Source organism: Capricornis sumatraensis, chromosome 2, assembly GCF_032405125.1.
Source record: "Capricornis sumatraensis isolate serow.1 chromosome 2, serow.2, whole genome shotgun sequence".
NCBI classification, from domain to species: domain Eukaryota; kingdom Metazoa; phylum Chordata; class Mammalia; order Artiodactyla; family Bovidae; genus Capricornis; species Capricornis sumatraensis.
The window spans coordinates 46,007,145-46,034,706 of NC_091070.1; the positions used below are offsets into that span (position 1 = coordinate 46,007,145).

Sequence of the window (27,562 nt, forward strand, 5' to 3'; positions counted from 1 at the left end):
CAAGAGTCTTCTCCAACACCACAGTTCAAAAGAATTAATTCTTCGGCGCTCAGCCTTCTTCACAGACCAACTCTCACATCCATGCATGACCGCGGGAAAAACCATAGCTTTGACTAAATGGACCTTAGTCGGCAAAGTAATGTCTCTGCTTTTGAATATACTATCTAGGTTGGTCACAACTTTTCTTCTAAGGAGTAAGCGTCTTTTAATTTCATGGCTGCAGTCACCATCTGCAGTGATTTTGGAGCCCCCAAAAATAAAGTCTGACACTGTTTCCCCTGTTTCCCCATCTATTTCCCATGAAGTGATGGGACCAGATGCCATGATCTTCGTTTTCTGAATGTTGAGCTTTAAGCCAACTCTTTCGCTCTCCTCTTTCACTTTCATCAAGAGGCTTTTTAGGTCCTCTTCACTTTCTGCCATAAGGGTGGTGTCATCTGCATATCTGAGGTTATTGATATTTCTCCCGGCAATCTCGATTCCAGCTTGTGTTTCTTCCAGTCCAGTGTTTCTCATGATGTACTCTGCATATAAGTTCAATAAGCAGGGTGACAATATACAGCCTTGACATACTCCTTTTCCTATTTGGAACCAGTCTGTTGTTCCATGTCCAGTTCTAACTGTTGCTTCCTGACCTGCATACAGATTTCTCAAGAGGCAAGTCAGGTGGTCTGATATTCCCATCTCTTTCAGAATTTCCCACAGTTGATTGTGATCCACACAGTCAAAGGCTTTGGGCTAGTTAATAAAGCAGAAATAGATGTTTTTCTGGAACTCTCTTGCCTTTTCCATGATCCAGCGGATGTTGGCAATTTGATCTCTGTTTCCTCTGCCTTTTCTAAAACCAGCTTGAACATCAGGGAGTTCACGGTTCACGTATTTCTGAAGCCTGGCTTGGAGAATTTAGAGCATTACTTTACTAGCATGTGAGATGAGTGCAATGGTGCGGTAGTTTGAGCATTCTTTAGCATTGCCTTTCTTTGGGATTGCAATGAAAACTGCCCTTTTCCAGTCCTGTGGCCACTGCTGAGTTTTCCAAATTTGCTGGCATATTGAGTACAGCACTTTCACAGCATCATCTTTCAGAATTTGAAACAGCTCAACTGGAATTTCGTCACCTCCACTAGCTTTATTCATAGTGATGCTTTCTAAGGCCCACTTGACTTCACATTCCAGGATGTCTGGCTCTAGATGAGTGATCACATCATCATAATTATCTGGGTCATGAAGATCTTTTTTGTACATTTCTTCCATGTATTCTTGCCACCTCTTCTTAATATCTTCTGCTTCTGTTAGGTCCATACCATTTCTGTCCTTTATTGAGCCCATCTTTGCATGAAATGTTCCCTTGGTATCTCTAATTTTCTTGAAGAGATCTCTAGTCTTTCCCATTCTGTTGTTTTCCTCTATTTCTTTGCATTGATCACTGAAGAAGGCTTTCTTATCTCTTCTTGCTATTCTTTGGAACTCTGCATTCAGATGCTTATATCTTTCCTTTTCTCCTTTGCTTTTCGCCTCTCTTCTTTTCACAGCTATTTGTAAGGCCTCCCCAGACAGCCATTTTGCTTTTTTGCCTTTCTTTTCCATGGGGATGGTCTTGATCCCTGTCTCCTGTACAATGTCACAAACCTCATTCCATGGTTCATCAGGCACTCTATCTATCAGATCTAGGCCCTTAAATCTATTTCTCACTTCCACTGTATAATCATAAGGGATTTGATTGAGGTCATACCTGAATGGTGTAGCGGTTTTCCCTACTTTCTTCAATTTGAGTCTGAATTTGGATAGGTATGTAGGCATAAAATATTTTTGACCAATACACTTAGATTTCAAAAATATCTTGTGAATAACTACATTCTCATAACTAATATCCTTTTCAGCTATTTGGTTTCACTATCCTGTACTCATTAATCAAGCATTACACTCATTAACCATGTTGCAAAGGAGAATCATTAACATTTGTGGCCAGATGTTTAGGAAAATCTTCTGCCCGAAAGTCACACTTGCTGGATTACTCTGCACGCTGGTTACAGCTGGCTGTGGTAGGACGGCATCAAATGTGACATCACTGTGGAGTTCAGAGGAACCATACTACCTGGCTAATTCTTTGAGCTATGATCCTAGACAACCAAAAAGATACAAATTTAGGACACATGCAGGGTAAGCAGCTGAGGGACACTCAAAGATTCCAGATAACTGTTTTTGTAAATTAATTCAAAAAATTGTAATTTAATTGTAAATTAATTCAATATACCAACACTTGCTTTAACAAAATGTGTAAACTGGTAATATATCCATTATTTCAGATTGTTTATATTTATCAATTTTAATGACTGCTTATCATTTACCTTTCCTCCACTCCCCACTTCCTTCATACAATCCCTTCATCCTCCTGATAGTTATATTATCTTTTTTTGTTACAGTAATGATTACTGTGTAATAATTATTACTTGAATATTCACAGTTGAACTACATTATCCACAATGATTACATTTCTCTTTTCATTTGCTTAGTTTTCTGTCCTACGCAATACCTGTCACTAATCCATTACCAAGCCCCTTGATAGAACCCTGAGATCTTTCTCAATATAGTCAGACCTATCAGTAATCTATCAGTTTCATTGTTCTGGAGACCTCCCTACTAGAACCCTTTACTTTCTGCTACAACAGACCCAGTTGTTTTCCGGGCCTGCAGAGAGCAGTAGACACGCAGTCTACCTTCATGGTCTCCTGAGGAATTTCCTTTTTTCCTATGTTGTATGTGCTGCTCTTTCTCGGCTTACGTCCTCTTGAAGGTGGATCACACCCCCAGTAATTTTATGAGAAAAGGTACATGGAAGCAATAGATTGGCTAAATAAAGAATTCCAGAATGGAAATGGTTTTCACTGTGATATTTAAGTCTTTGCTTCATTTTATCTAGCATGCTGAAGTGCAGTTGAGAAGTCTAGTGCTATTCTGTTCCCATATTGTTCACACAGGACGAAAGTTCTCTTTTCTAAAAGTTTTAACAATCGCCTCTGTGTTTAGTGCTGTGAATTTTCACTAGAATGTTTGTGTGGAGCTTTTTCATAAATTTTGTAAAGCACACTGTTTTAATCTGGAATTTGTTTTCATCATATCTAGAAAATTTACTTGATTTTATTTTAGATAATTTGCTTCCCTCTGATTTCTCTGTTTACTCTTTTCAGAACTCTCATTATTATTATTAATATTTGACTCCTTTTATTGAACCGATCTTTACATTTTCTTATTATCTCTCTTATTTTCTATTTTCTGGGAGATTTCATTAATTACATCTTCCAGACTTTTTAAGGGGGAAAAGTATGCTAATGATTCAACATGTATGTATGTTTTGCTTACTGCTGTATTCTCAATGGCTATAACAGTGCCTTGCACATAGTAGAAATTTTTTAATGTTGAAATTAATATATGAATGTTATCACATATTGTTAACTTCCTGAATGTTCCTTTTCCAAGCCTCCTACTTTTGTTTCTTAAAGATACTTATCTTTTTGATTATATTAATTATAGATGTTTGGGGATTCTCCTGTAATACCCTATATAGCCTGCTTTTGCTGTCTTTTTTATATTTGTTTGTTTTGGTCTCTGTCTTTCATACTGAAAGCTTTCTTCATATGGCTGCTGATCTTTGGCTTTCCAACTAGTGAGTCACAAAAGTATTTTGTGTTCCTGGGCAAGCAAGAGTGCTCAGCTTCACCCTGAGTTATCTGGTCTTGATGTTTCACTGGAGCAGCCTGAATGGTCCACATCTGTGAATCTTTTTTTCTCAGGTTGTTTTTCAAATTTTTAATTGTGGTAAAGCATATATAACATAAAATTAACCATTTTAACTGTTTTTAATTGTACAGTACAGTAAAGATCAGTAGTGTTAGATATATATTTATATACATTGTTGTGCAACCAGTTTCCAGAACTCTTTTATCTTGCAAAACTGGAACTTTATACCTATTAAAAAACAATTCATTTTTCCCTTTCTACTTTCCTTCCTCCTCCAGGTAACCATCATTCTGTCTCTATGAATTTGACTACTCTGGGTTCCTCACATAAGTGAAATCATATAGCATTTGTCATTTTGTATCTGGCTTATTTTACTTAATGTCTTCAAGGTTTTACTGTAGCAGAATTTTTAAGGCTGATTTATATATAACTCACATTCTGTTCTTTCACGCATCTATCAATGAATAAAATAACTTGGATTCCTTCCACCTTTTTCTGTCATATGAACATGGTTGTACAAACATCTCTTCATGATGCTGCTTTCAGATATTCTTTTGGCTCTAAACCCAGAAGTGGAGTTGTTGGGTTATCTGATGATTCTATTTTGCATTTTGTGCAGCAGCACTGTATTGTTTTCCACAGCAGTTGCGCCCTGTTACATTCCCACCAACGGTGCATAAAAGTTGCAATTTCTGGACATGCTCACCAGCACTGGTCACTGCCTGGCTTTTTTTTTTTTTTTTTAATAGTAGCCATCCATAATGTGTATCTGGTGGTATCTCATTTTCCCTAATGATTATTGATGTTGCATATCTTTTTATATACTTATTGGCCTTAGGCTGGTTACTTTATCAGAAACAAATTCATCTGTCTCTTGTCCAGGGTTAATAAAAATGGTTATCCACCTTTTGGGAACAGAGAAGAAAGGAGTTGCAGTTGGGATGTGGCCATAAGTGTGCAGATTTTTATCCATCCCTCCTTTCCAAGAGGTTGTTCCTGCTATCAGTTAGGTTTAGTGTTCTGAGTCTAGAATCCCTCTTGATCACCCTGTTCAGGGAGAGAACCTCCAAGCATCGGCAGAGAGAGAAGCAGGATGGGAATTAAAGATATTAACTATTTCTTCAGTTTTCCCGTTTCAGCCATGCCACTTTTAGAGGTGGCAGGTGACTCTAATTTCTGAGACTTTAAGGAACTCTGCAACACCTGTCAACTCACTTTTGGTCATCATCCCCTGTAGCATTTATTTACTTTTCAATTTTAAACTTTTTACTTTATTTTGGTTACTCCTTTTCCCAGTCTCTCATTTTCCTCTGGAATGTCTTTTATCACATTATTTCAGTGGGGCTTCAGGAGAGGGTGGAGGTAAACGTGTGTCTTTAGTTTGCCCCTCTAACCAAAACTCCCTCTAGTCATCTTATTATAGTTGTTATTTGTATTGCCAATTATTACTGTTAGTAATCCATACCCTTTTTTTCCATTTAAGGGAAAGAAAGGGACAGAAGCAGAGAACTCTCATGAGAAATTCCACCAAGCTTTCTCAAAGGAAAAATAAGGATGAGCATCTCTTCCCAGGTATATTATGTTGTTGTTTAATATTCCTGATGCCATGGTCAACTTCCCACTTTAACCCTTCATTGACTTGGATTTTTACTCAGCTCATCTATTTTCAGATTTTTCCTAAAAGGAAAACTTTTCTACTATATACCATCCTCAATGGGAAGGCAAAATTCAATATACACTGTTTTGTTTTACAAAATCTTTCAGAACTTCATTGGCTTTTTAAGTTTTGGGATACTGCTTTAAAAGTACGTATGTGTTTTGGTTTGGTCTCATTCATCACACTCATATAAAGCTATAGAATCATGCCTGTTAGTGTCATCTGATAATATGAAGACTGATAGAAGTCAGGAGGCAAGCTAGCTGTCATTTTGTATAGGCTTAGATGGACCATGACCTGTCCTAATCTGACATAAAACATTCCCAGAGGATTGTCTTTCAGGAGCCAGAAGAAAAACTATTTACTATTACTACCCAACAAATTGAACATTATTGTTTTCGGGTCCTGGCTACCAGAGTAATGTTGGGCTCATAATGAATGTGTTTGAGAGCTTTTATCTTTTACTTTTGGGGAATATTTTAAAAAGGACGAGATGGTTGGATGGCATCACTGACTCAATGGACTTGAATTTGAGCAGACTCTGGGAAATGGTGAAGAACAGGGAGGCCTAGCATGCTACAGTCCATGGGGATTCAAAGACTAGGACACAGCTGAGCGACTGAACAATGATGAGTGTTACCCATGAACCGGGGGACAGTCTTGACCTTTAAATAAACTGTTGAAAACTTTGAAACTAGTCCTTGATCCTGGGAGTACTCAGTTAACATGAAACAGTTTAAAAGAAAAGACTTTGATGAAAACAAACTATTTAGCTTGTTTATGCCAAAATGTTCTCCCTAATCTGAGTTAAAGCACTTATTCAAGCACTGGAGTGCCATGATGCTTGGCTGTAGTTGAGATTTAAAAGCAGGCATTTTTTGGTATGTGTAGTAATTTCAATTATTTGTACTATTATCTTAAATAATACTGTATATACATATGGTGTTTGAGAGACTGGAATTATTAGTCCCAATATATAGATGAGAAAATTGAGGTTCAAGATATATGAAACTACTTTTGTCATGCCAGATAGTAAGAAACTGATGGAGTGAGATGCAATGCCAGTACTAAAGAATCTATGTGCAATGTCTGCTGCAATGCAAAATACCTGTTTTAACTACATAGATATTTGAGGAAAGTGGTCAAGAACATGAAGAACAAAAGTAATAAGGAATAGTGAAAACCAGATTAAAAGATACCAAATGTAGAAACCACTCCTCATGTTTTGCTTCACCTGTGCCTGGAATGGTGTATATTTGCTTGCTATTGGGCACATTGACCAACCATGTACAAAAAGAACACTCTGAAGAATCCCTCACAAAAGCTACCTATGCTTACTATCACATGTCCTAGTTCTAGCAAAATGCCAGGAATTAAAGAAAAGCTCACTTCTCTTCAGTTTCTGATACTAAAGAAGGGCCCACTTATTTACATAAAGATGGTCCTCCTGGTTTCACTTATGCCTGGGTGCAGGAGCCACCTGCTTTTGCAAGGGAGTGACCCTGCCCCCCCATCTATGCAATAGCACAACACCTTCTTTTTGTTTCTGGCCTCACTTTTAGGTGCCCTGGGCCTCTCTGCTCAGAGCCTTCATTTGATTTGCACATAGAACTAACTGGAATGCAGTCACCTCTAGTTAGGTCAGAGAAAATGGCTTCATTTGGATGATGGAAGGAAAATCTCTCCACATTCACTAAATACTTTAACTCCTTAGATATTGCAAAGAATAAAGGGACAGACTTTCACCATTTCACAATAAAGCTTAGGAAGTAGTGGAATAAAGCAGTGTTTTCTTCCGTTTTCTTCAAAGAAAGGCTTTAGCCTGAGAGAAGGTAAAGAAGTAAGATCCTAGTAAATAAAGAAACAGAAACCTAATACTACCAGCATGTATGAGAGTAGACTATGACTTCTGTATTAAGGGAAATGATGAATGTTTTCACATGATGTGAACCGCTTTAGCACAACCTTAAAATAGTACGTTAGAGATATGTGAAGACATAGAGAAATTTGCCTGTACACTTTAAACCTTTTCTCTTCCACAAAGATTTTTAGTAAATATATGCTTTGGTCTAGAGCTCAGAGAATGTGAAAGAAAATTTCTAGCCTTGAGTGTTGCTGCCACCTACATGGCAGGAAGACTACAAACAAAACCTAACCCATTTCCAGACGTGCATCAGCCGTAGTATACTTGCTATGAAAACATACTTCAGAAATCCCCAAATTTGTTTCTTTATTTGACTATCCCAGTCACAACTGAAGTAATAGTATATATTATTTTGATCTCACTTCTTATCTCAAATTCTTGCAGAAATTGGAGCAAATCACTTTGTTTAGATTGGTGGGAATACACCAGTTGTATGGAATAAAAGCTGATCCAATGAAATCTTCCTTAACATCAAAACAATCCAAAGTGCAACTTGAGCCCTGTGACTATGTCTCAGGAAGAGGATGAAGGCTCCCAATCTTACTGTCTGATAGTTTTCCCTCCCTAATCACGCAAGCTCTAAAATACAAAAGGAAGAAATAAGTAAAATGTCTCCTCAGTTGATTGTAACTATCATGTTCATGGTGCATGCTCAGTTGTGTCTGACTCTGCAGTTCTATGGACTATATATTGCCAGGCTCCTCTGTCCATGGGATTTTCCAGGCAAGAAAACTGGAGTAGGTTGCCATTTCCTTCTCCAAGGGATCTTCCCAACCCAGGGACCTAACCTGGGTCTCCTGCATTGACAGGGAGATTCTTTACCACTGAGCCACCTCAGAAGACCCATTATAACTATGGAAGTGAAAGTGTTAGTTGCTCTATTGTGTCCAACTATTTGCAACCCCATGGAGTGTAGACTGCCAGGCTCCTCTGTCCTTGGGATTTTCCAGGGAAGAGTACTGGAGTAGGTTGCCATTTCCTTCTCCAGGGAACTTCCCAACCCAGGGATTGAACCTGGGTCTCCTGCATTGCAGGCAGTTTCTTTACCATCTGAGCCATCAGGGAAGCCCATTATAACTATAAATTGATGCAAATGGAGATAACATAAATGTAAGAAATCATTTAATATAGATAGGAAAGGTTATTTCTGATAGGAAATGCAGTTGTCACTGCAAAACTATCTCTTTAAAAGTCTAAAGGAAATTTGTGATATGAAGAACATGTCGTAGATCTTTTTATCTTGGATGGCATCATCTGAGACTATGATGGTCAGTGACTGAGGCTATGTGAAATCTCCTTCTCCCTGGAAAAACACATGTAATATTGAAAAGCCGATTGATGACTCTACAGATAATTGCAATTAAAATAATTGCTAAGTGAATAAATGAAAGGTTTTGTAAGCAAGTACCAAGCAATTATTACTATTACATCATGTTATAAATATTGGCATTTTGCTGGCACTTGGCACTTTCCAGATTTAGGCATAGTGTTTACTAAACATGTACTAATTATCTTCAGTGTTAAAAACCTTGTATCCTTGAATTAAAAGATCACTGCTACCTTTATAGTTAGTAACATGTTGAAGACAGAAAGCATCCCTAAAAAGGATAATGAGAAAACATGGTTTGTGGAATTGAAAAAGGCATTTGGGGAAGCAATGTCAAAAGGAAACACCATTTGTGCTCAATATTTCCCCCTGTATACTGATAGAAATAAGCCGTTTGAAGCATTTTCAGTGGTCTGTGGTTTCGGTTTTCATACAGTATTTAAAAAGTATATCTTACTGTTTGCATCCTTGTAGTCATGTGCATCGGAGCTACTTCACTTTCACTTTTCACTTTCATACATTGGAGAAGGAAATGGCAACCCACTCCAGTGTTCTTGCCTGGAGAATCCCAGGGATGAGGGAGCCTGGTGGGCTGCCGTCTATGGGGTCGGACAGAGTCGGACACAACTGAAGCGACTTAGCAGCAGCAGCAGTAGCAGTCATGTGCATGATGATGGGGTTGTCACAGTCTATTTACCTGCAATATACTTTCTGGGATAAAAGTTATTTATCTTAGACTTAAGGAATAGAGTCTAAGACTAGAAGACAGCAAAAAATTCAGTAATCAAGATAAAGGTATTTCAATGGAATATTTATAAAAATCAAAATAATGCAAAAAGCTTGACACTGAAATCTTCAATAAAGTTGGGGTCTGCAAAGGTCTGACGAGGGTGAGAGAAGTGAAAGAGGGGTGCCAGGACAGAGCTCACTATAGTCCCTGCCCTGCCAATGACATGAAATGACACATGCTGTCTTCAAGGGTCACAGTTGAATAAGAGTTTCCAGTGGCATGCTCTTACTGGAATATCTGTTAATTTCCAGTTTACAGTTTTACCATACATGCTATCTGTAGGGTCTTTGTTGATGAAGTCAGTGTGAAGTGTTCTGGGGACCACTGAACATGAAGCCATGTAATTTCATCAGAAATATATCCACTTAACAAAGTTTTAACTTGGCAATTTTTTCTAATTAATTCAAATTAATTTTGAATTAATTTTCACAATTAATTTTGAAAGTATTTTACATTGTTAACTAGGTACATGTTTACAAAGCAATGACTTCCATGTGAGATTAGATGCAACTGAGCATTTTACATGTAAAAGGGCATTTTGTAGAGAACCAAAGGATATATAGTATTACATTTAAATAACTGTGTAATAAAAATGTATGCAATATAAAAATTTTAAAATTACATGAATGAGTCCAGTCTATGAAAATAAGACTTTAAAGTCGATTGGAATTAATATATTCTGAGCCTTCATTTAAAACATCTGGTATAAAACTTAAATTTTAAAAGTTCAGTTATTATAATGTGCCCTCTAAAGATTGAAGAGAAAGTATATCTTTTCTAAAATGTTCATATGAATAATTATAAAAGGCTTTTAAATATATAACACTGGAAGAAAATGTACAAGGAAGGAAGTAAAAAATACCTCAAATACTATCTTGAGATAGGATGTTAATACTTAGTAAAATATTCCCTAGCATTTTTCTAATAGTGAGATGTTCAAAGTAGTCTTAACTTAGTTTCTAAAATAGCAACAGAATATTTCAGGCCTGAGGCCACCATTCTATGTTTATAATGCTATAAATTTTACCATATATTTGAGCTGTTTTACAGTGTTCAGATTGCTTTCCATAAACCACCTCATAGAGGGCCTCTGGACGAGCCCTGTGAGGGAGTTCTCCACCTGAATGGGGAAGCAAGGCTCTGAGATGCAGCGCAGGGACACACTGCCTGGACACATGGCAGTGAAATCTTGACTCTTAAACCTAGATTCTTCCCGTATGCAGTATAGCCAGTGTGTAACTCCACAATGAATAACAGAACTATGAATTCCATGGAGGAAAATATATAATCATAAGCATCATCAAGATTCTTACCAGAAAAGAAACTCAATGTAATTTTCAAATGATTTATTTATTAAAGTAACAAGGAAGACTCTGAATACAAACAGGTTCTTTTGCTAATATAATAACTGCATTGTTACCTAAGACTGGACATACTAAAGGATAAACACCTAGATAAGAGGCAGTCAGTTTTGAGTTTCTAGCTGTGGTACTCTAAGAGTGTTCTATTTAATTGTGTGTCAATTTACTATTTCAAATTCTCTTTGCAACAGAAATTCCTGAAACATGTTGAACATGAGTCAATATCATTATTTTTAAATAGACTAGTGGATCTGTATCATAGATACACTTGCACATGGATATTAGGGAATGTTATTTAAGTGTCTATCTCTAAAATTCTCATTTTTAGGAATTAAAAGTTTTTATATTTAATGGTGTTGTTTTCCAGAATTCATATTAATAAAAGGAAATTTTAATGAGTCATTTGATAGGGATTTTTAAATTGTAGCAACTATAAAATGTGATACCAACAAAATCTTAAAAATCTCTTTAGTGATGCCAGGGTTATGCTACTTTTAATTTCCTATAGCTAGTGACATAATAAAACATTCATCAAGGATTCAATATTGATTTCCTTGGACCTGAAGAAATGCTTAATATGGCAACTATTTAAACTTATTTTTATTCTTCTTTGAAAAAATAATAATAGAACATAGCTATAAAAACAAAGAAGTTTATTTTTAATCAACATATTTAATGGTGACAACTATTAAAATTGCCCTTTTGAGAAGATATATCTTTATTTGACATTACTATCATTAAAAATATTTTGAGAAGAACTCCTTGTAATGGCTTTCAGCACCAGTATACAGCATGCAAGAAACTGTGTTCTATTGCTTAGCTTACTACCTTCCTTTTATTTTGAAATTTGATCTAAGTGGCTTTTGACAATCCTCAGAGGGTGAGGAAAGTACATACATATATATGATTTTTTCAAAGGATGATAGTTTTCCATCATTATTCATTTAACAATATGTTACTGAAATAAAACTCAAAAGTAAATCCAAGTAATATCATCTTTTAGGGCAAAAAAAAAAAAAACACAACACATATTTTTATCTGTTTTTTAAAAGTCACAGTCACCTGATGTCTAGTTATGGTATATTCACTTAGGTCAATAATTGTAAGGTCCTTAAGGGCAGAGACCACACTATTTCAATTTTATAGTTCTATTCTTTAATCTCCCCCTATACCTTGCTCTTTGCATCCTCCCTTGCACAGAATCTGATGCTGGTGCCCCAAAAAATGTTTGTTGAAGTGACTAGAATTTCCCTATTAGATGGATATATAAAGATATGTATCATATATTTAACATATTAATTCTATTTTTCTATGGATTAGTCAATATTTGTACTCATGTGCACACTAATAATCTTCTTTGTGATTTTCTATAAATTCAGGAATTATACAATATAAATCATAGCAAATAAATCAGATCACTGAAGGCCTAAATAGATCAGCACTTTATGTCTGTTCCTGTTTATATTGCTTCACATATTTTAGTTTGAGAATTCCTGCTTCTTTCTGGGAATAGAAAGTCAAGCTTCTTTCTGGGAATAGAACTACAAGAGTTTATACTTAATAAGGATCAATTGTGATGTGCTATTGGTAGTTTCCTCTTTCCTAGTTCACATCTATATGGCCAACAAAATCAACCTTTAGCTAAAGGCATTAGCCTCTATGTCATTAGAAGTCTAAATTAACTTGACTGCACAAGATTGGTCTCTGTTATACTGTGTATCACTTATTTGGGCTAATTGATGACTAAATGGAATTGGCTACTTTGTTGACAACATTTCATGCTTAAAGATGAGATTTACTGTAGGATGACTGATTCACATTAAAGCATCTACTAAAACATAAATGCCCTCACCTAACAAATCAAACAAATTTGGTAAAGTTTTAGAGTAAGTACATTTAAGCAACATTAAATTTAAAAGAATTGTTTGTTATATTGTCTAAAAGCAAATGGGGTTATATAATTCAGGAACTGTAAACTGGAAGAAAAATCTAAAATGGTATTAAATTTGTGTCTGTGGGCTGCTCTACTTGTTGGAACCACAAAATGATTTAGACAATGATTTCCTAAAACTAGAGGAATTTGAATATTTTTGATCAGTGATGACTCTGAACAAAGTACCAGCAAATCTATCACAAATTAATAATTAGACTGGTAATAACATAGCTTATACATACAATGATAAACAAATGGCATGTTTGAGTTTTCTTAATTTGTCCAAGTCCAGTTCCTACAGTTGAGGTTACGATTAGCACAGCTTGCAGGAGCACACCTTTTCTATCCATAAATGATGCTTTCGTTTACCTGGAAAGAAAACAGATTATCTTGGGTTATATGGTGAAATGAAGAAAGGGAAGGAGGAAAGAAGGGTAAGAGGAAGCGGGGAAGAGAGAGGAGGATGAAAGGAGGGAGGAAATGAAGAAAAATAAAAGGCAAGGAAGGGAAGAAGGAAAGAAGAAAGCAGTTACTCATAATTTCTACATTTCTTTCTCTATACAAAATAAAATGTTAATATAATAAAGAAATTCTTATAAGCCAAGCCTCAGGGAACTGTATTTTAATTGCACATATTATTAATATGGTTTTTTTTAATCACTGAGAAAGATCAGAAGTTGTCAACAAGATTAATTGAGTTTGAAATAAATAAATTTCCATAAATTTCAAGCAGTTGAATTGTTCTTGGAGAAGCTCACCATGGCAGTGTTAGGACAAAATGGTATAAATATCAGTTGAAATATGGTTTGAGCTATAGAATTCTTTCTGAGAATGTATTTCTCAGACTGCAGGCTAAAAAAAAAAAATCACTTGATTAAATTAATTTGATTAATTAGAGCATTGTGCCTCAGTTAACTACTTCTAAACACATTTATATTAATAATGTGACCAATCATAGTAACTCCCGTTCCTACTGGCAAAAACTCAAAAAGCTGATTATTTATGTTAGCTAAACCAATATTCAATATTGTATTATATATGTATTAGTTATATATGCCCAGAATTTTATATCTTTTAAAAATTATTAGATTAATGCTTTTTCCCTTTTGGTAAATTATTTAAAATATTGAAGTTGTTAAACACAACTAGAAAACAGAGCTTGCATTTTTTTACTACTGGAATTGTTCTTACTTCTTCTAGAACATTTTTTTTAGCACTAGTCATAAGAAGTGTGTTCTTGATGGCTATGACTGATGGGCTGCTCACACATGCTACATTTTTTCTGCTTCATGCATCATCATCAGCCATCTCCAACACTCCACTCCTGAATCTGTCCTACTTTCTGTTACCTGATTTTTGCTGGTGATTCATGAGCCAGAATAGTATAAAAAAAAAAAAAAAAGCTTTGCTTTTCACAATGCAGTATCTTCTACGAAACAGTAAGAAACCTAGTTTTATTCATCAGATTCATGCAAATATAATATTGATTAACAGTGATGTATGTAGATCTACACACATAATGTGCTCTATAAAAACCACTAAAATGTTCTGTTAATGGCAGAATGCATGCTGATTATAAACTACTTCAGAATGACATAAAAATGCTTATCTGAAAATGCATTTTTTTTTGTACTTCTGAACATTCTTTTGTCACTATTATTTTCAGCTGAAGCCGTATTTAAGTGCACTGTCCCTGGTGCACTAGTAACTAAAATTCTTAGTTTTCCAAGCCAATAAGGTGATAAAAGCTCAAGGTTTCTCATTAACACTTGGATAAAATTTGTGAACGTCACACTAAATTTTTATCATCATGATTACAAAAATAAGGGGCCAAGGACATTTTTTTTTTAATATTCTGGAGATCAGGGATTGGGCTATATACAATCACTGTGCATTAAACAGTTAATAAGTTAGCCAACAAAATACTAAACTGAACTATTTTTGTGATAACATCTTTCAGATTCAGAAGTGACCAGGCCTTAAAGAGCCAAAGAAAGAAAGCCTAATGGCCCTAAAAACACAAAAAAGGGAGCTGTAAGTTCACATGTTGTCTCAGTGCTTCTATTACTAGACATCAAAGTTATTCCCACAGGTTCCATGAATGTATATATGCTGGTGAAGAAGCCAGTAGACTTCACAGAGTCTAAGCCAGAAACTTCAATCTGGGATTCACCTGTGAGTCAAAAGTCTTTGCTAATGAATTATTCCAAAGAAAAGACACTGCTGAGGGAGACTTTAACCTATCAGACAAGACCTCCAGGTTCACTGGCAGGGTCAGAGTAACAAGAATGCTGTGGTCTAAAGCTGCTTTGCCCAACCTTAATGGACTGCAGGCACTCACCTGGGTATTCAACTTGAACCAATAAAGAGATCACAATGGCATGATGAATAAGGTAGAGCCCTCTAGAAGAGGTGAATGACCACTCCATCAGGCATCTAAACTGTGACCTATATGCAAGCTCCAGCCCATTTACAAATGGCTCATCCCAGCTGGTGAAGCAGTGATGTCAACGAAAAAATAATCTACATACTGAGTTAAAACCCATTTTGTTCAAAGATAATTCACAAAGTCACTCTTACTGTTTTATATACATTCTAAAAATTTGATTTTATTACTGGCATTTTTAAATGCTCCATCAACAGTTTACAAATTTCAACTTCATTAAAAAAAAATTAGTTTCTCTGCACTGTAAGTTTCTTACTCCCTGCAGATGCAAACTAGTTGATAGGAGCAATATAAAGTTATGTAAGTTTCAGTAAAATGATGTTTTAGAGGATTTGCCAAGAAAAGACTTTACCTGGAGAGAACAATATATAATGCAATAGTCTTGAACTATGCTTGAGTAGAAAAATGATTTTGTTTTCACTTTCTGGGTGCTGTTTGAACAACTGACGTATTCATTAAAAATGATGTAATAAATATATTTGTTATTTAGAATTGCATAAATAAAGCCATGTAAGGTCAATATCCATTAAAGGCAAAAGACTGATCACATCCACCTTTGTAACTAGGGGATTTGCATATATATGAAAGCACTAAAAATAATTTTAAGTGAAATATTCCAGGTGAAAATGGTAAGATTAGCTCATTCAGATTTAAATATGCTTCTTTCCATACAAGAAATAATGAATATAATAATGCAGTTATAAGCTTAGCTACTGAAGCACTTTTACTGTTTTGAGGACATCTTCTCAAACCTTACCACTTAAAGATCCCAAATTTTATTTTTTTTCTTCTAACAAAGGTGGTTTAACATGCTTTCCAGAGCAACACCACCTATACATGGTAAATAGAGGTCACTAGACCACCAAAGTAATGTTTATACTTTTGGAGCTCTACATTTGAACGACTTGATATTTTGAAGTTGATTTTTGGACGTTGAGAAGCGGCCAGTCATATTTTCATGGTTCAAGGGAAGTCCCACCCTGCCACCAATTTCACAAATCTTCCTTCATGTTCAGTTTTAAGAATTTTGTTTCTCAAATGCTCATACTTCAAGGAAATGCACTCTATCATCAAAATCTTTCTTACTAAACAAGCATCTCTGTCAGAAGTGTCTTAATTTCTTATCACAGAATTTTATCCACACAAGGAGCAATAAATAATTCATGCCACTGCCTCTTTGTTGTGTGTCCCTGAACTGCACAGAGCTGCAAGGCTGACAGCTGTGTCAGGACAAGCACCAAGGATCTGACATGACAAGTGACTAACAAGTTTCTTTCAGTTCATAGAGAAGGAAGACAATGGCCTAAAGTGCAGAAAGAAACCTTGAAACAAAATAAAACTGCTTCTTTCTTTTTACCTAAGTGTTTGCTATGAGCTTATTTCCACCCCACAAGCCCTGGTCATTTTATAGGACTGCCCAGCCCCCTTTATTCCTCACACTCGCTTGGCCATTTACGCCCGGCCACGGATCAATATGAGCAATTCTTGGAGAAATACGATGTCTCCATGACAACCAAGCCACAAATTCTCAGTGGAAGGCAGTGAGACCAGTAGTGAACTCTCCAGAGGTTTCTAGGCCTATAAGGCTAGATGTCTTAAAATGCAGGAATGGACAGAAGAAAAAGCCAGAGTAATTCATTCTTTATTACCAGTTTAATGATGTCCAATGTATAGAATGGTACTCACTTTTTAAGTTAAGATTCTTTATCAACACTTCTGTTTTCTAACTGATCTTTCTTTTTTGATATATCTTTTTGTTTATGCCAATCAGATAGACTGTGCTATATTTTAATATCACCACAATTACATTCATACTGAGGGATGACCAAAATTTATTCTAGTTTTAAAACAGCATAAAGCTGATCTATTTTGCAAAAAAAAAAAAAACAATGAACACTTCAGTAAAAACTTCACTCATGGATTTAACTGCCTGATAAGGTGATTGATAGAAAACTGTTGATTATCACAGTTTAGAAACCTAGTCAAAATCAGACAATTGTAGTCAGAACTAAAAGTAATTTAAAAATGGTACCACTACTCTCTCCCTTTTCATGTGGGACACATCTGTAAGGCAGCGGGTGGGGCTGTTGTGCTGATGAAGATTTTCTGTCATTGCTAAAGACGCCATTTCTCAGCCCCATGGATGCTGAGGCAGAAGTGCGGCTGAGAACAGACACACAGCAGCAGTTCGTCTTTTGAGGAATCTTGGTGTAGTGGAGAGGACTGAAATTCAAGCCATTGCCACTGGGCCAACTGGGGTTCCAAGATGACTTAGGGGACCTGACATAGATTGCAGGCTGCACCTTTCACTGAAAATTAAATCTCAGTAGCTCTCCTCGGGGAAGGATCAGGGGACTGTTTGCAGCTGCCCCCTGTCAGCGAAGGCTACAAGATTTGGAAATCTCTTAACTAAGCTGACAGACCACAGAGAGGATGAATCAAAAATCTGATACATGGATCAGCACACAAAGATGCGAGAGGGTAGAGGGTACACAGCAGCCAGAGAAAACAGCAAAGAAAAATGTTCAGGGAGGGAAGATAGTTAACTCGCTCATACTAATAAGGCATCTTCTAGCATTTAATGGTTTTGTAGTGAGCCAGGAATTGTCTTTCAACTCTCATAACTTTTTTTTCCCCCTCTTAATTAGTTCGTTGTTAAGACCAGGCAGGCTTCAAAACAAAACAGAAAGAAAAACTCATGCTTAAGTTTTCTTGGACGTATCCTTCCAGTACATTTCTGTCTGTTCTTTCTACAAAGAAAACACAAGCATCAGTAACCTGGACAGAGGGTAAATTTTATTGAATGCTTTCTCTTTTCTCCCTAATTCTCCACTTCCTCTTGATTCCATCATTTGAAATATTTTAAAATGTTGCTATTTCTCAAGTTTCCAACCTCTGCCTCTATTAACCAGTTTAGCCTAAAATTGATGATAATGAACTAATAGTGTCAGCTTCCCTTCTCAGTCATAAAGCCTTTGTACTTCCTCCAACTGAATTCTTGATGAAAGAGGAAAAGATAACAGCTCCACACTGTGACCCCTGGAGGTGACCATTAATTTGACAGTGCAGCTGCTAAAAGAAAACAGCATTACAATGTCCTCTCCCCCCACCCCCTTCCAAGGACCCCAAAGCTGTGTCAAATTTATCATTTATACTTGACTATTTTTAAATGGCTTTCACCTGGACTCTCAGACTCTTCCAAGACACATCTGTCAGGCATGTCCTCGGTGTCTTGGAAGTTTGCCGAGTTTGAGTTGCTGTCATGCTTGACCGAACTGACTGGAGCTATTAAAAAAGAGAGAGAGGAAAGAAAGAGAAAAGGGCGATGAGAAAGTAGTAATAAACACCATTAAACATTTCCTTTCATTTCCACAGATATTTTCAGGGACACACTACATAAACACAAATAATAAATTGAAATAAAATGTATCCTCTAAGTATGTATTGGCAGACATGTAATTAGTTGAAAAATCTATAGATGAGACTTTATCTAGAAGAAAAATAAGTTTGTAGCATCAGCTTAAAAGCTACAAAGTAACAAAGTGATCCCTTGGAAACAGAAAGCATATTTTTAATGCATAAATCTAAAAGAGTATAGTCAATTAACAGCAAGGGGACCAGCTCTGTCCTGGTGCAGTGGTTCTTTTTGTCACACAAATCACAGTGGATGAACACTTTTCATGCATTTTGGTTTTCTTTCATCAAATTAAAAATGATGGTTCCAAACACAAATAAAAAATCCCTATAAAAATAAATTTTAAAAGATAGGATAAATACATTGCAAATGATAATAAGGAGAGGTGATCTTTTGAATGACAGGTCTTCACACAACTACAATGAGATATTTTCTGAGTAGGAATTATGCACAGAAATGAAAGCGAAAATAGGAATATAAAATTACCTATAAACACATTACAACTACTAGCTCTGTTAGAGAAGCACAGGCTTAAGTTTCCACATTTTTCTACAAGTACCATATTTCCCTATTATATTTGTTCAAGGAATCACTTAATCAGGCAAAGTAGATGTGGTCTTCATGAAGACACTCTGAATAACAAAACAAAGCAAGCCTTAAATAATATAAATTATGTCATACTCATCTAAAGCCAAGCAGTACGGACTTTTGTCTATCACAGATTTCTTTGGTGAAAATTACCACTGTCTCCTCAGGTCCTGATAACACACACAACATATTATTTATAAGCCATAAATGCAACAGAGGAAATATATATTTATGTCATAATATGTTTATATATATTTAGCATAGACATTTAATAAGAAATAATCTGTTGGCCCAGGGCAGTGGGCTGGCTGCTGTTTGTAAGCCTCCCTTAGGAGATGAGGGAGCGAACGCAGAGGCTAGAGCTTGTGTCACTTCACACATTCAATAAGCGATGCAGAGGGCTGCCTGAGGGCCAAAGTAGCCTTAGGAGAGCTCACACCTCCCAGACTGCTGTCTTGCTTTCATGGACTGTGCACAGCAGTGGTGCCCATAACCTGAAACCCATACACACACATTTAAAGGAGACCAGTGACATGTTTCTGTTCTAAATATCCTCTCTAGTTTCACCCACCCTTTCAGAATACCAATAATGCCGCTTTGTTGTGTGGAAGGGCAAGCACAGAATTAGAATTCACTTTTTATTTGGGAATAAAATACGAGAAAAACTATTCAAAATTCTGCTTTTGAATAAATAAGCACAACTTTTCATTTCGAGTTCTCTGAAAACAAACAAACATGGAAGTAGGTACCATGTCTGTTTTATTCACCTGTGTATGCCCTAGGCTATGGAAAGTATTCTTAAGGATTTGTGTGATGAGTAAATAGATAAACAAATGAATGAAGCAGAGGTACCATACTGGATGTCCTTCTGATTCAAGAGTATATATGCTTTATCTTCAGCTTGACCTGTTCAGCTTCTTGTTTAGGCCCACTTGAGATGAAAGATGTATATTTACAAAGTGGTGGTGCTCCATGACTTGAAAGGAGAGCTAAGTAGTATGTATGGCCTATTTTCCTCAGTTTAGATCATACTTAATTTTACTTTTGAATCCATAGATTTTTTTGAAATGTTTAAGTGGAATAATTAAATGCATCAAAGTTGCAGAATACTATTACATTGGTCAAAATTTTCTGGCCTACTTTCTTGATTTTCATTCCTCCAAAACGCTCTTCTAGATACAGGGGCCTCAAAGAGCTGAAGAGAGCATGGTATTAGAACAACAAAGTCCATGCCTACCACCAGATTTAGTGGCAATAAAGTAGTTCCAGGATGAACTGACATTCCAGATCTTTCAAGAAAACAGGAAAGTTAGATGTATCAATAGTTTTAGCTGCATGAGCTTTATTAAACTCACACTATAAGGTACCTTTGCAGGTATTTTTGTCTCCAGAAAGATTTTGGAGGGTGTTGTTTGTGGTGGGGGGAGTAGACTAGAGTAGTAGAATACAGTAGTAGAGTAGAAAGGGTTGTTCATCAGATCTTTGGCTTAATTGCACTTTTGCTTCCAAATTTGAGAGATGGTACAAGATTTGCCTTTTAGTTTTTACTGGGTAGCTTATAGAGTATCCGATTAAATTCACTGTGGAAGAAATTCTTACATTCTGTCAATTGGGAACAATAGACATTGAAGAGGTTAATTGTTGCCATTCCACTTTTTTTTTTTTTTTTTTGATAGGCCAGTGTTTGCAATTATTCTTTTGGGTGTTTCTTGTGATGTGTGACATTTCACCATTTAACTCTGACATGATGTGTGGCCGAGGCTTCTCTAATGAATAATTTCAAAAATGATGAAATTAAAAAAAAATATTGATCTGGTGATTATCAGGCCCAGGGTAGAGCTCTGTGCTAGATCATGTGAGGGGATAAAACAATGAGGCATTTCTAAGGGGCCCACATACAACTTGTGATATAGTTGAGTTATAATAGAAACTAACTAATAGGAGCATTAGAGAGAATATTCCAAGAGTAACACGGTTTTTAAGGAATGCAGAGGTAATTCTCCTGCAATATGGTGTGTTAGGAAGTAAAATTTGAATTAAATCTCATTGAGCAGTAATATGAGTAGCCCAAAAGGAGCGTGTTCTCTGCAAAAGGAAAAGATGTGAACTCAAGCCTGGCCAAAGAAATACAGTAGCCTGGTGTCACAGATATATTTAACAGAGTATTGCTGCCTGTTTTTATATGTATTTTTAATGAATTCTCCTTACATGTTGCTTTGAGCGTTCCCTGAATTGCTGTTGTGGCGAATTCCTCTCACCTGTAGAAGTTAGCTATAGACAGGTTTTCCCTTGCCGTAGATAGTCGATAATTTGATCTTTACGATGGTGGGCCCATTTATCACAGTAAGTTGTCCTTTCACTATACATATTGACTTTTGTTTATCAATACTAAAGTCCATTTGTAGCTCATCACTAAAGTTCTTGGATATTTTCAGTAGTTTTTGAAGATGCATTTTAGAGCTTGGCAGAGAGGTACTTTTGACATCAATATAGTGCAAATGGTTGCTAGGCTCATCCTTAACTTAAAATCAACTGTTTATTTCCTCTGTAATGCATTCTGAAATAGTCTACATTTGGGGGGTGAGAGGCAAAAAAGATAAACACTCCTTGACAGTTCTACCACTGAAAGATGTAAGGTGTTCCATTTACTCATCATACACCTCAAAATATTGCAACGACAAGACTGGTGTTCTAAATATCTTTGTAGTACCTTTGGAAGCTAGATAGAGGAGAAAGTCCACGTACTTGGTAAAGATGCCTTTGACTATGGTGTGCTTAATTATTAGTGTTACAGAAATTCCCAAAGAAATAAATGGTTCAATTGTAGACAATACAAAATAAGTAGTTTTTAAATTACACTTAAGAACATATACTCAACATTTAGAAAATGAAGATCATGGCATCTGGTCCCATCACTTCATGGGAAATAGATGGGGAAACAGTGGAAACACTGTCAGACTTTATTTTTGGGGGCTCCAAAATCACTGCAGATGGTGACTGCAGCCATGAAATTAAAAAAGACACTTACTCCTTGGAAGAAAAGTTATGACCAATCTAGACAGCATATTGAAAAGCAGAGACATTACTTTGCCAACAAAGGTCCGTCTAGTCAAGGCTATGGTTTTTCCAGTGGTCATGTATGGATGTGAGAGTTGGACTGTGAAGAAAGCTGAGCGCCAAAGAATTGATGCTTTAGAACTGTGGTGTTGGAGAAGACTCTTGAGAGTCCCTTGGACTGCAAGGAGATCCAACCAGTCCATTCTGAAGGAGATCAGCCCTGGGTGTTCTTTGGAAGGAATGATGCTGAAGCTGAAACTCCAGTACTTTGGCCACCTCATGCAAAGAGTTGACTCATTGGAAAAGACTCTGATGCTGGGAGGGATTGGGGGCAGGAGGAGAAGGGGACAACACAGGATGAGATGGCTGGATGGCATCACTGACTCGATGGACATTCTGAGTGAACTCCAGGAGTTGGTGATGGACAGGGAGGCCTGACGTGCTGCGATTTAAGGGGTAGCAAAGAGTCGGACACGACTGAGCGACTGAACTGAACTGAACTGAAGAACATATAATGAAAAAGCATGGAAAATTTTATGACGAAGACTCTATAGAAGAATTTACTGAAACAAATATGGTGACAGGGTAGTCACTCAGTCATATACAACTCTTTCTGACTCCATAGACTGTAACTCCACTCTCCATGGATTCTTCCGGAAAGAATACTAGAGTGGGTTGCCATTTCCTTCTCCAGGGTATCTTTCCAACCCAGGAATCAAACCTAGGGATCAAACCCAGTTCTCCTGCATTGCAGGCAAATTCTTCACTGTCTGAGCCACTATGGTATGCTCCTTTACCTCTCTCTAGTCTCTATTGTGGTTTCAGTTAATGTGTAAAAATTCCTTCCTGCCTTTTCTCATCATTTGCAGAAATGCAAATATTCATTAAAATTTGAAGATGGCTAGGTCAAGGCAACAAACAACTTCAAGAAAAATCCTCCCCATTCATAGTGAGAGAATGACCACTGGGAAAAATCTCCATCATCTCAACAAACAGTAGTTGATTCTTGCATGCTGGGCCAGGACTGTAGTATATACAGAGCCTTTGTTAAAAATCCATATCAATCACAGTGTGAATAAAATTTGTAATGCAAATAATGTTTTCCCTATGATGACTTATAAGTGATTGAAAAATAAATCCCATCTGGCATATGTATGGAGTTTGGGGAAGTACTGGAGATAGTGATAGGAAAATCATTAACAAAAAGATATACCAGTTTGAAATGCTAGTCAATGGAGTAGAATAAACCATTGTAGTAGCAGATAAAACTTCGACAAAAATCTTATTTGCATCTTATTCAAAGGCATAAAAATAATGTGCAAGTTGCAGAAGTCACAAAAGACTAAAACTCTGCTCAATTATGAATGAGTAGTGGAGAAGAAGTCAAAGACCTGAGTTACAGTCTACCAGCTAAATGTGGTGGCCAAGAATTGGTCACTTCCTTTGCTGATAATTTAGATCTCTTCCCAATAATAAGGAATCAGTGTGAATAAATTTTAAAAATCTTTCTGTAGGCTTAGAAGAAAGAAAAACTACAATAAGTTCAACTAGAATTAAACACTAGTGCAACCCTGACTGATCACAAGAAAACTGCAATATGTTTTAAATTAAATAATCAGTGAAAAGACTTTAAGTGATACACTAAAGTTGGAAACAAAGAATATCATTTGAACAGACCACAGATTCAGTTCACAGAGTGATTCTCTCTGGACAGATGTCTTATCAGAAAAGCATATGTAGCTAAAGAGCTGTGTACATATTACCCCTACTTAAAGAGTATCTACTGAGATAAACAAGTGATAGGACCTCCTGATTATATTTAAATAGCAATAGCTACATCCTGCATCAGACTTTAGGCTTACTTTGTGTTCAGTGTAGACTGGAGACTGGAAAAATATATATATATATACGAATGCCTAGAAATAAATAAAATATCTAGTGCTGCTTTATAACTAAGCAATAACTGTTTTATGGACAAGTTCAGCAAAATGAGTTAAGATTAGATTTATGTGTTTTATTATCTTTCTGCAAGTATAATCTGACACAGAATATTATTTTCTGGGTGATATTTTCTAGTGTGAATTGCTTTAAGCATGAGATATTTTGGGATACATATAATACATAAACACAGAAGATCAAATTATTTACTATCTAAGGGGAAAAATTTTTCTCTATAGCCAGGCTCTACAGTGAGGTGTACAACTAGATGTCTAATTTGAGGGAAGATAAATGGGAATGAGAAAGTAGTATTAATTGGTTACTTCATCTTTTAAAATAATGTTTATTCCTCTAAGATATAAAAGTTTTCCTGTTATCCAGGAAGTTTGAGCAATAGGCTGCTTTGGTAAGGCTGATAAATAAGAAAGTACATTTAGCCTAATGCAAGATACAAGGCAGATACTTGAACTATTTATGAAATTACTGAGTAAAACTGCTAACAGGAATTTCTAAGAATTAAAAAAGCAATAACTAATTTCACCTGTAGTTGAAGGGAAAACTCTTAAGATCAGGCATTGGGTAAAATAAAATTCCTCATTTCTTTATTACCCAAATATAAGAAATTGGTGATGGACAGGGAAGCCTGGTGTGCTGCAGTCCATGGGGTCACAAAGAGCTGGACACGACTAAGCCACTGAACTGAACTAAAATATATGTCTTAATTGAAGCAAAGATGAATACCAATGACTTCCTAACAGAGATGAACTTCTTAGTTCCCCAGGGTGGGGGTGGGGGGGCATGTTGTACTGTCAAAAAGCTTAATTAAAAAGAAAATATGTTTTTCATTCCACTTCTGTTCCTAATAGTATGACCTTGATCTTGTCATTTCACTTACCTGGACTCTGGTGCTTTCACTAATAAAGTGAGAGAATTGGCCTGGACAACTTCCTTGACATCTTCATGTCCTGAGACATATTTTGCCAGTTAAGACTCCAAGACCAGCTGACCACTGAGTATATCACTGAACAGGATACAAAGAGTATAAGTGACTACTAGAGTAATCTTAGAAATAATGAAGGCTTATGAGGCCCTTTCTGAGTTAAACTTGCTATTTTCCTATAAGTAATTTCATCTGACTGAGGGACAGAGGAAATCAGGGAAACTTCAGAGAGATGCTTGGATGACTGTAATGCCAGGGTGAGAGGGCCGTATTGAAAGATGACGAAGCCAGAACTGAGCCTGGTGGTGGTAGTGGTTTAGTTGCTAAGTCATGTCCAACTCTTGCAACTCCATGGACTGTAGCCTGCCAGGTTCTTCCGTCCATGTGATTCTCCAGGCAAGAATACTGGAGTGGGTTGTCATTTCCTTCTCCAAGAACTGAGGTTGCAGTATGGCTATTCCTGAGAACAAGCAAGGTGACACCTTGCCATAGAAGCATCCATCAGATGTTTGCCAATGGTGTAAAACAAATCTTTAAAACTAAACTTTAAAAAAATAAGTTATAGCTCTCAAACAATTTGGCAAATATGAACTTCAGTACAAGATGAATCATCCTAAACTAAATTAATTGGATCCATCAAATAATTGCAAGAAGCAAAACTGCAGTGGAAAAACCCTGGTCTGGAAGTTAGGTCTGGACTGGGTTAGGCTGAAATGGCGTTAGACTCCTCTGAAGACTTCGATTCAGGACCCCAAACATGAAGAGGTTCCCATTAGTTGTTTGAATGGATATGGTTATAGAGATGTGCTGCTCCTGTGGAAGTCTTCTCTTCCTGTCAAATCTCTCACAGGGAGAATCAAGAGAACCTAATTTTTTTAAATTATTTTTTTTATGTAAAACTGAAGCCCATGAAGTTATTTGTCTTAGTCAAGCCTAGCATGAAAACTAACTCTAATCAAATTATTTAAACTCTCAGCTGAAACAGACTGTAGAGACATTTGGATGCAGGATAGGGGAAGTATGAAGAAGGAAATGTGTAATTTGGGAAATTGAAAAGGAAAGAACCAGGAACAATGCAAACTTCTCTTCTATTTATGTTGCATTTCCTTACCCTCTAAGGCAGTTCCCAGAGTTACCTATGAGAAGTTTGCCTGGAGTTCTTTATCTGTCCTTTAGAGTACCTTTTCCTTGGCAAGGAGTGTTCCAGGCAGAAAAGTGGTGAGTAGATGAGTAAGCACTTTTTTCTTTTTTATCATCGAATCAAGATAATTTCTACAGCTTTGTTCCCTGGTCAAATTCAGAGTGGAAATAATAAAGGGAAATATTCAGTTCAGTTCAGTTCACTCTCTCAGTCGTGTTCAACTCTCTGCGACCCCATGAATCGCAGCACGCCAGGCCTCCCTGTCCATCACCAACTCCCAGAGTTCACCAAGACTCACATCCATCAAGTCAGTGATGCCATCCAGCCATCTCATCCTCTGTCATCCCCTTCTCTTCCTGCCCCCAATCCCTCCCAGCATCAGAGTCTTTTCCAATGAGTCAACTCTTTGCGTGAGGTGGCCAAAGTACTGGAGTTTCAGCTTCAGCATCATTCCTTCCAAAGAAATCCCAGGGCTGATCTCCTTCAGAATGGACTGGTTGGATCTCCTTGCAGTCCAAGGGACTCTCAAGAGTCTTCTCCAACACCACAGTTCTAAAGCATCAATTCTTCAGCGCTCAGCTTTCTTCACAGTCCAACTCTCACATCCATACATGACCACTGGAAAAACCATAGCCTTGACTAGACGGACCTTTGTTGGCAAAGTAATGTCTCTGCTTTTCAATATGCTGTCTAGATTGGTCATAACTTTTCTTCCAAGGAGTAAGTGTCTTTTTTAATTTCATGGCTGCAGTCACCATCTGCAGTGATTTTGGAGCCCCCAAAAATAAAGTCTGACACTGTTTCCACTGTTTCCCCATCTATTTCCCATGAAGTGATGGGACCATATGCCATGATCTTAGTTTTCTGAATGCTGAGCTTTAAGCCAACTTTTTCACTCTCCACTTTCACTTTCATCAAGAGGCTTTTTAGTTCCTCTTCACTTTCTGCCATAAGGGTGGTATCATCTGCATATCTGAGGTTATTGATATTTCTCCCAGCAATCTTGATTCCAGCTTGTGTTTCTTCCAGCCCAGTGTTTCTCATGATGTACTCTGCATATAAGTTAAATAAGCAGGGGCGGTGGCGGCAGCCGGGGGGAGGGAAATATTACTTATTATTATTTTTGTATTTATCTAAAATTTGGTAAAGATAATTTCTTAATACAGGAAATAAACTGTATAAACTTTATACATTAAACCATAGAGATAATTATTTAAGACAAAGGGACTCAGCAACATTTTATTTGAAAGGACCCCTTCATCACTGAAAGGATGTAGAGGTGATGGAATAGCTCTAAGAATGTCTAG

General features: G+C 36.7%; 1 protein-coding gene across 1 annotated transcript in view; it reads right to left on the reverse strand.

Annotated features, from left to right (window-relative positions):
• Positions 1–13,043: 13,043 nt before the first annotated feature.
• WDR72 (WD repeat domain 72) overlaps positions 13,044–27,562 on the reverse strand; it is a 196,419-nt gene continuing 181,900 nt past the window's right edge. Inside the window, exons 18-19 of the mRNA XM_068992495.1 lie at positions 18,357–18,461; positions 13,044–13,099 (exon numbers count right to left, since the gene is read on the reverse strand). Coding sequence (XP_068848596.1) covers positions 13,044–13,099; positions 18,357–18,461 — 161 coding nt within the window. The remainder of the gene's footprint in view (positions 13,100–18,356; positions 18,462–27,562) is intronic.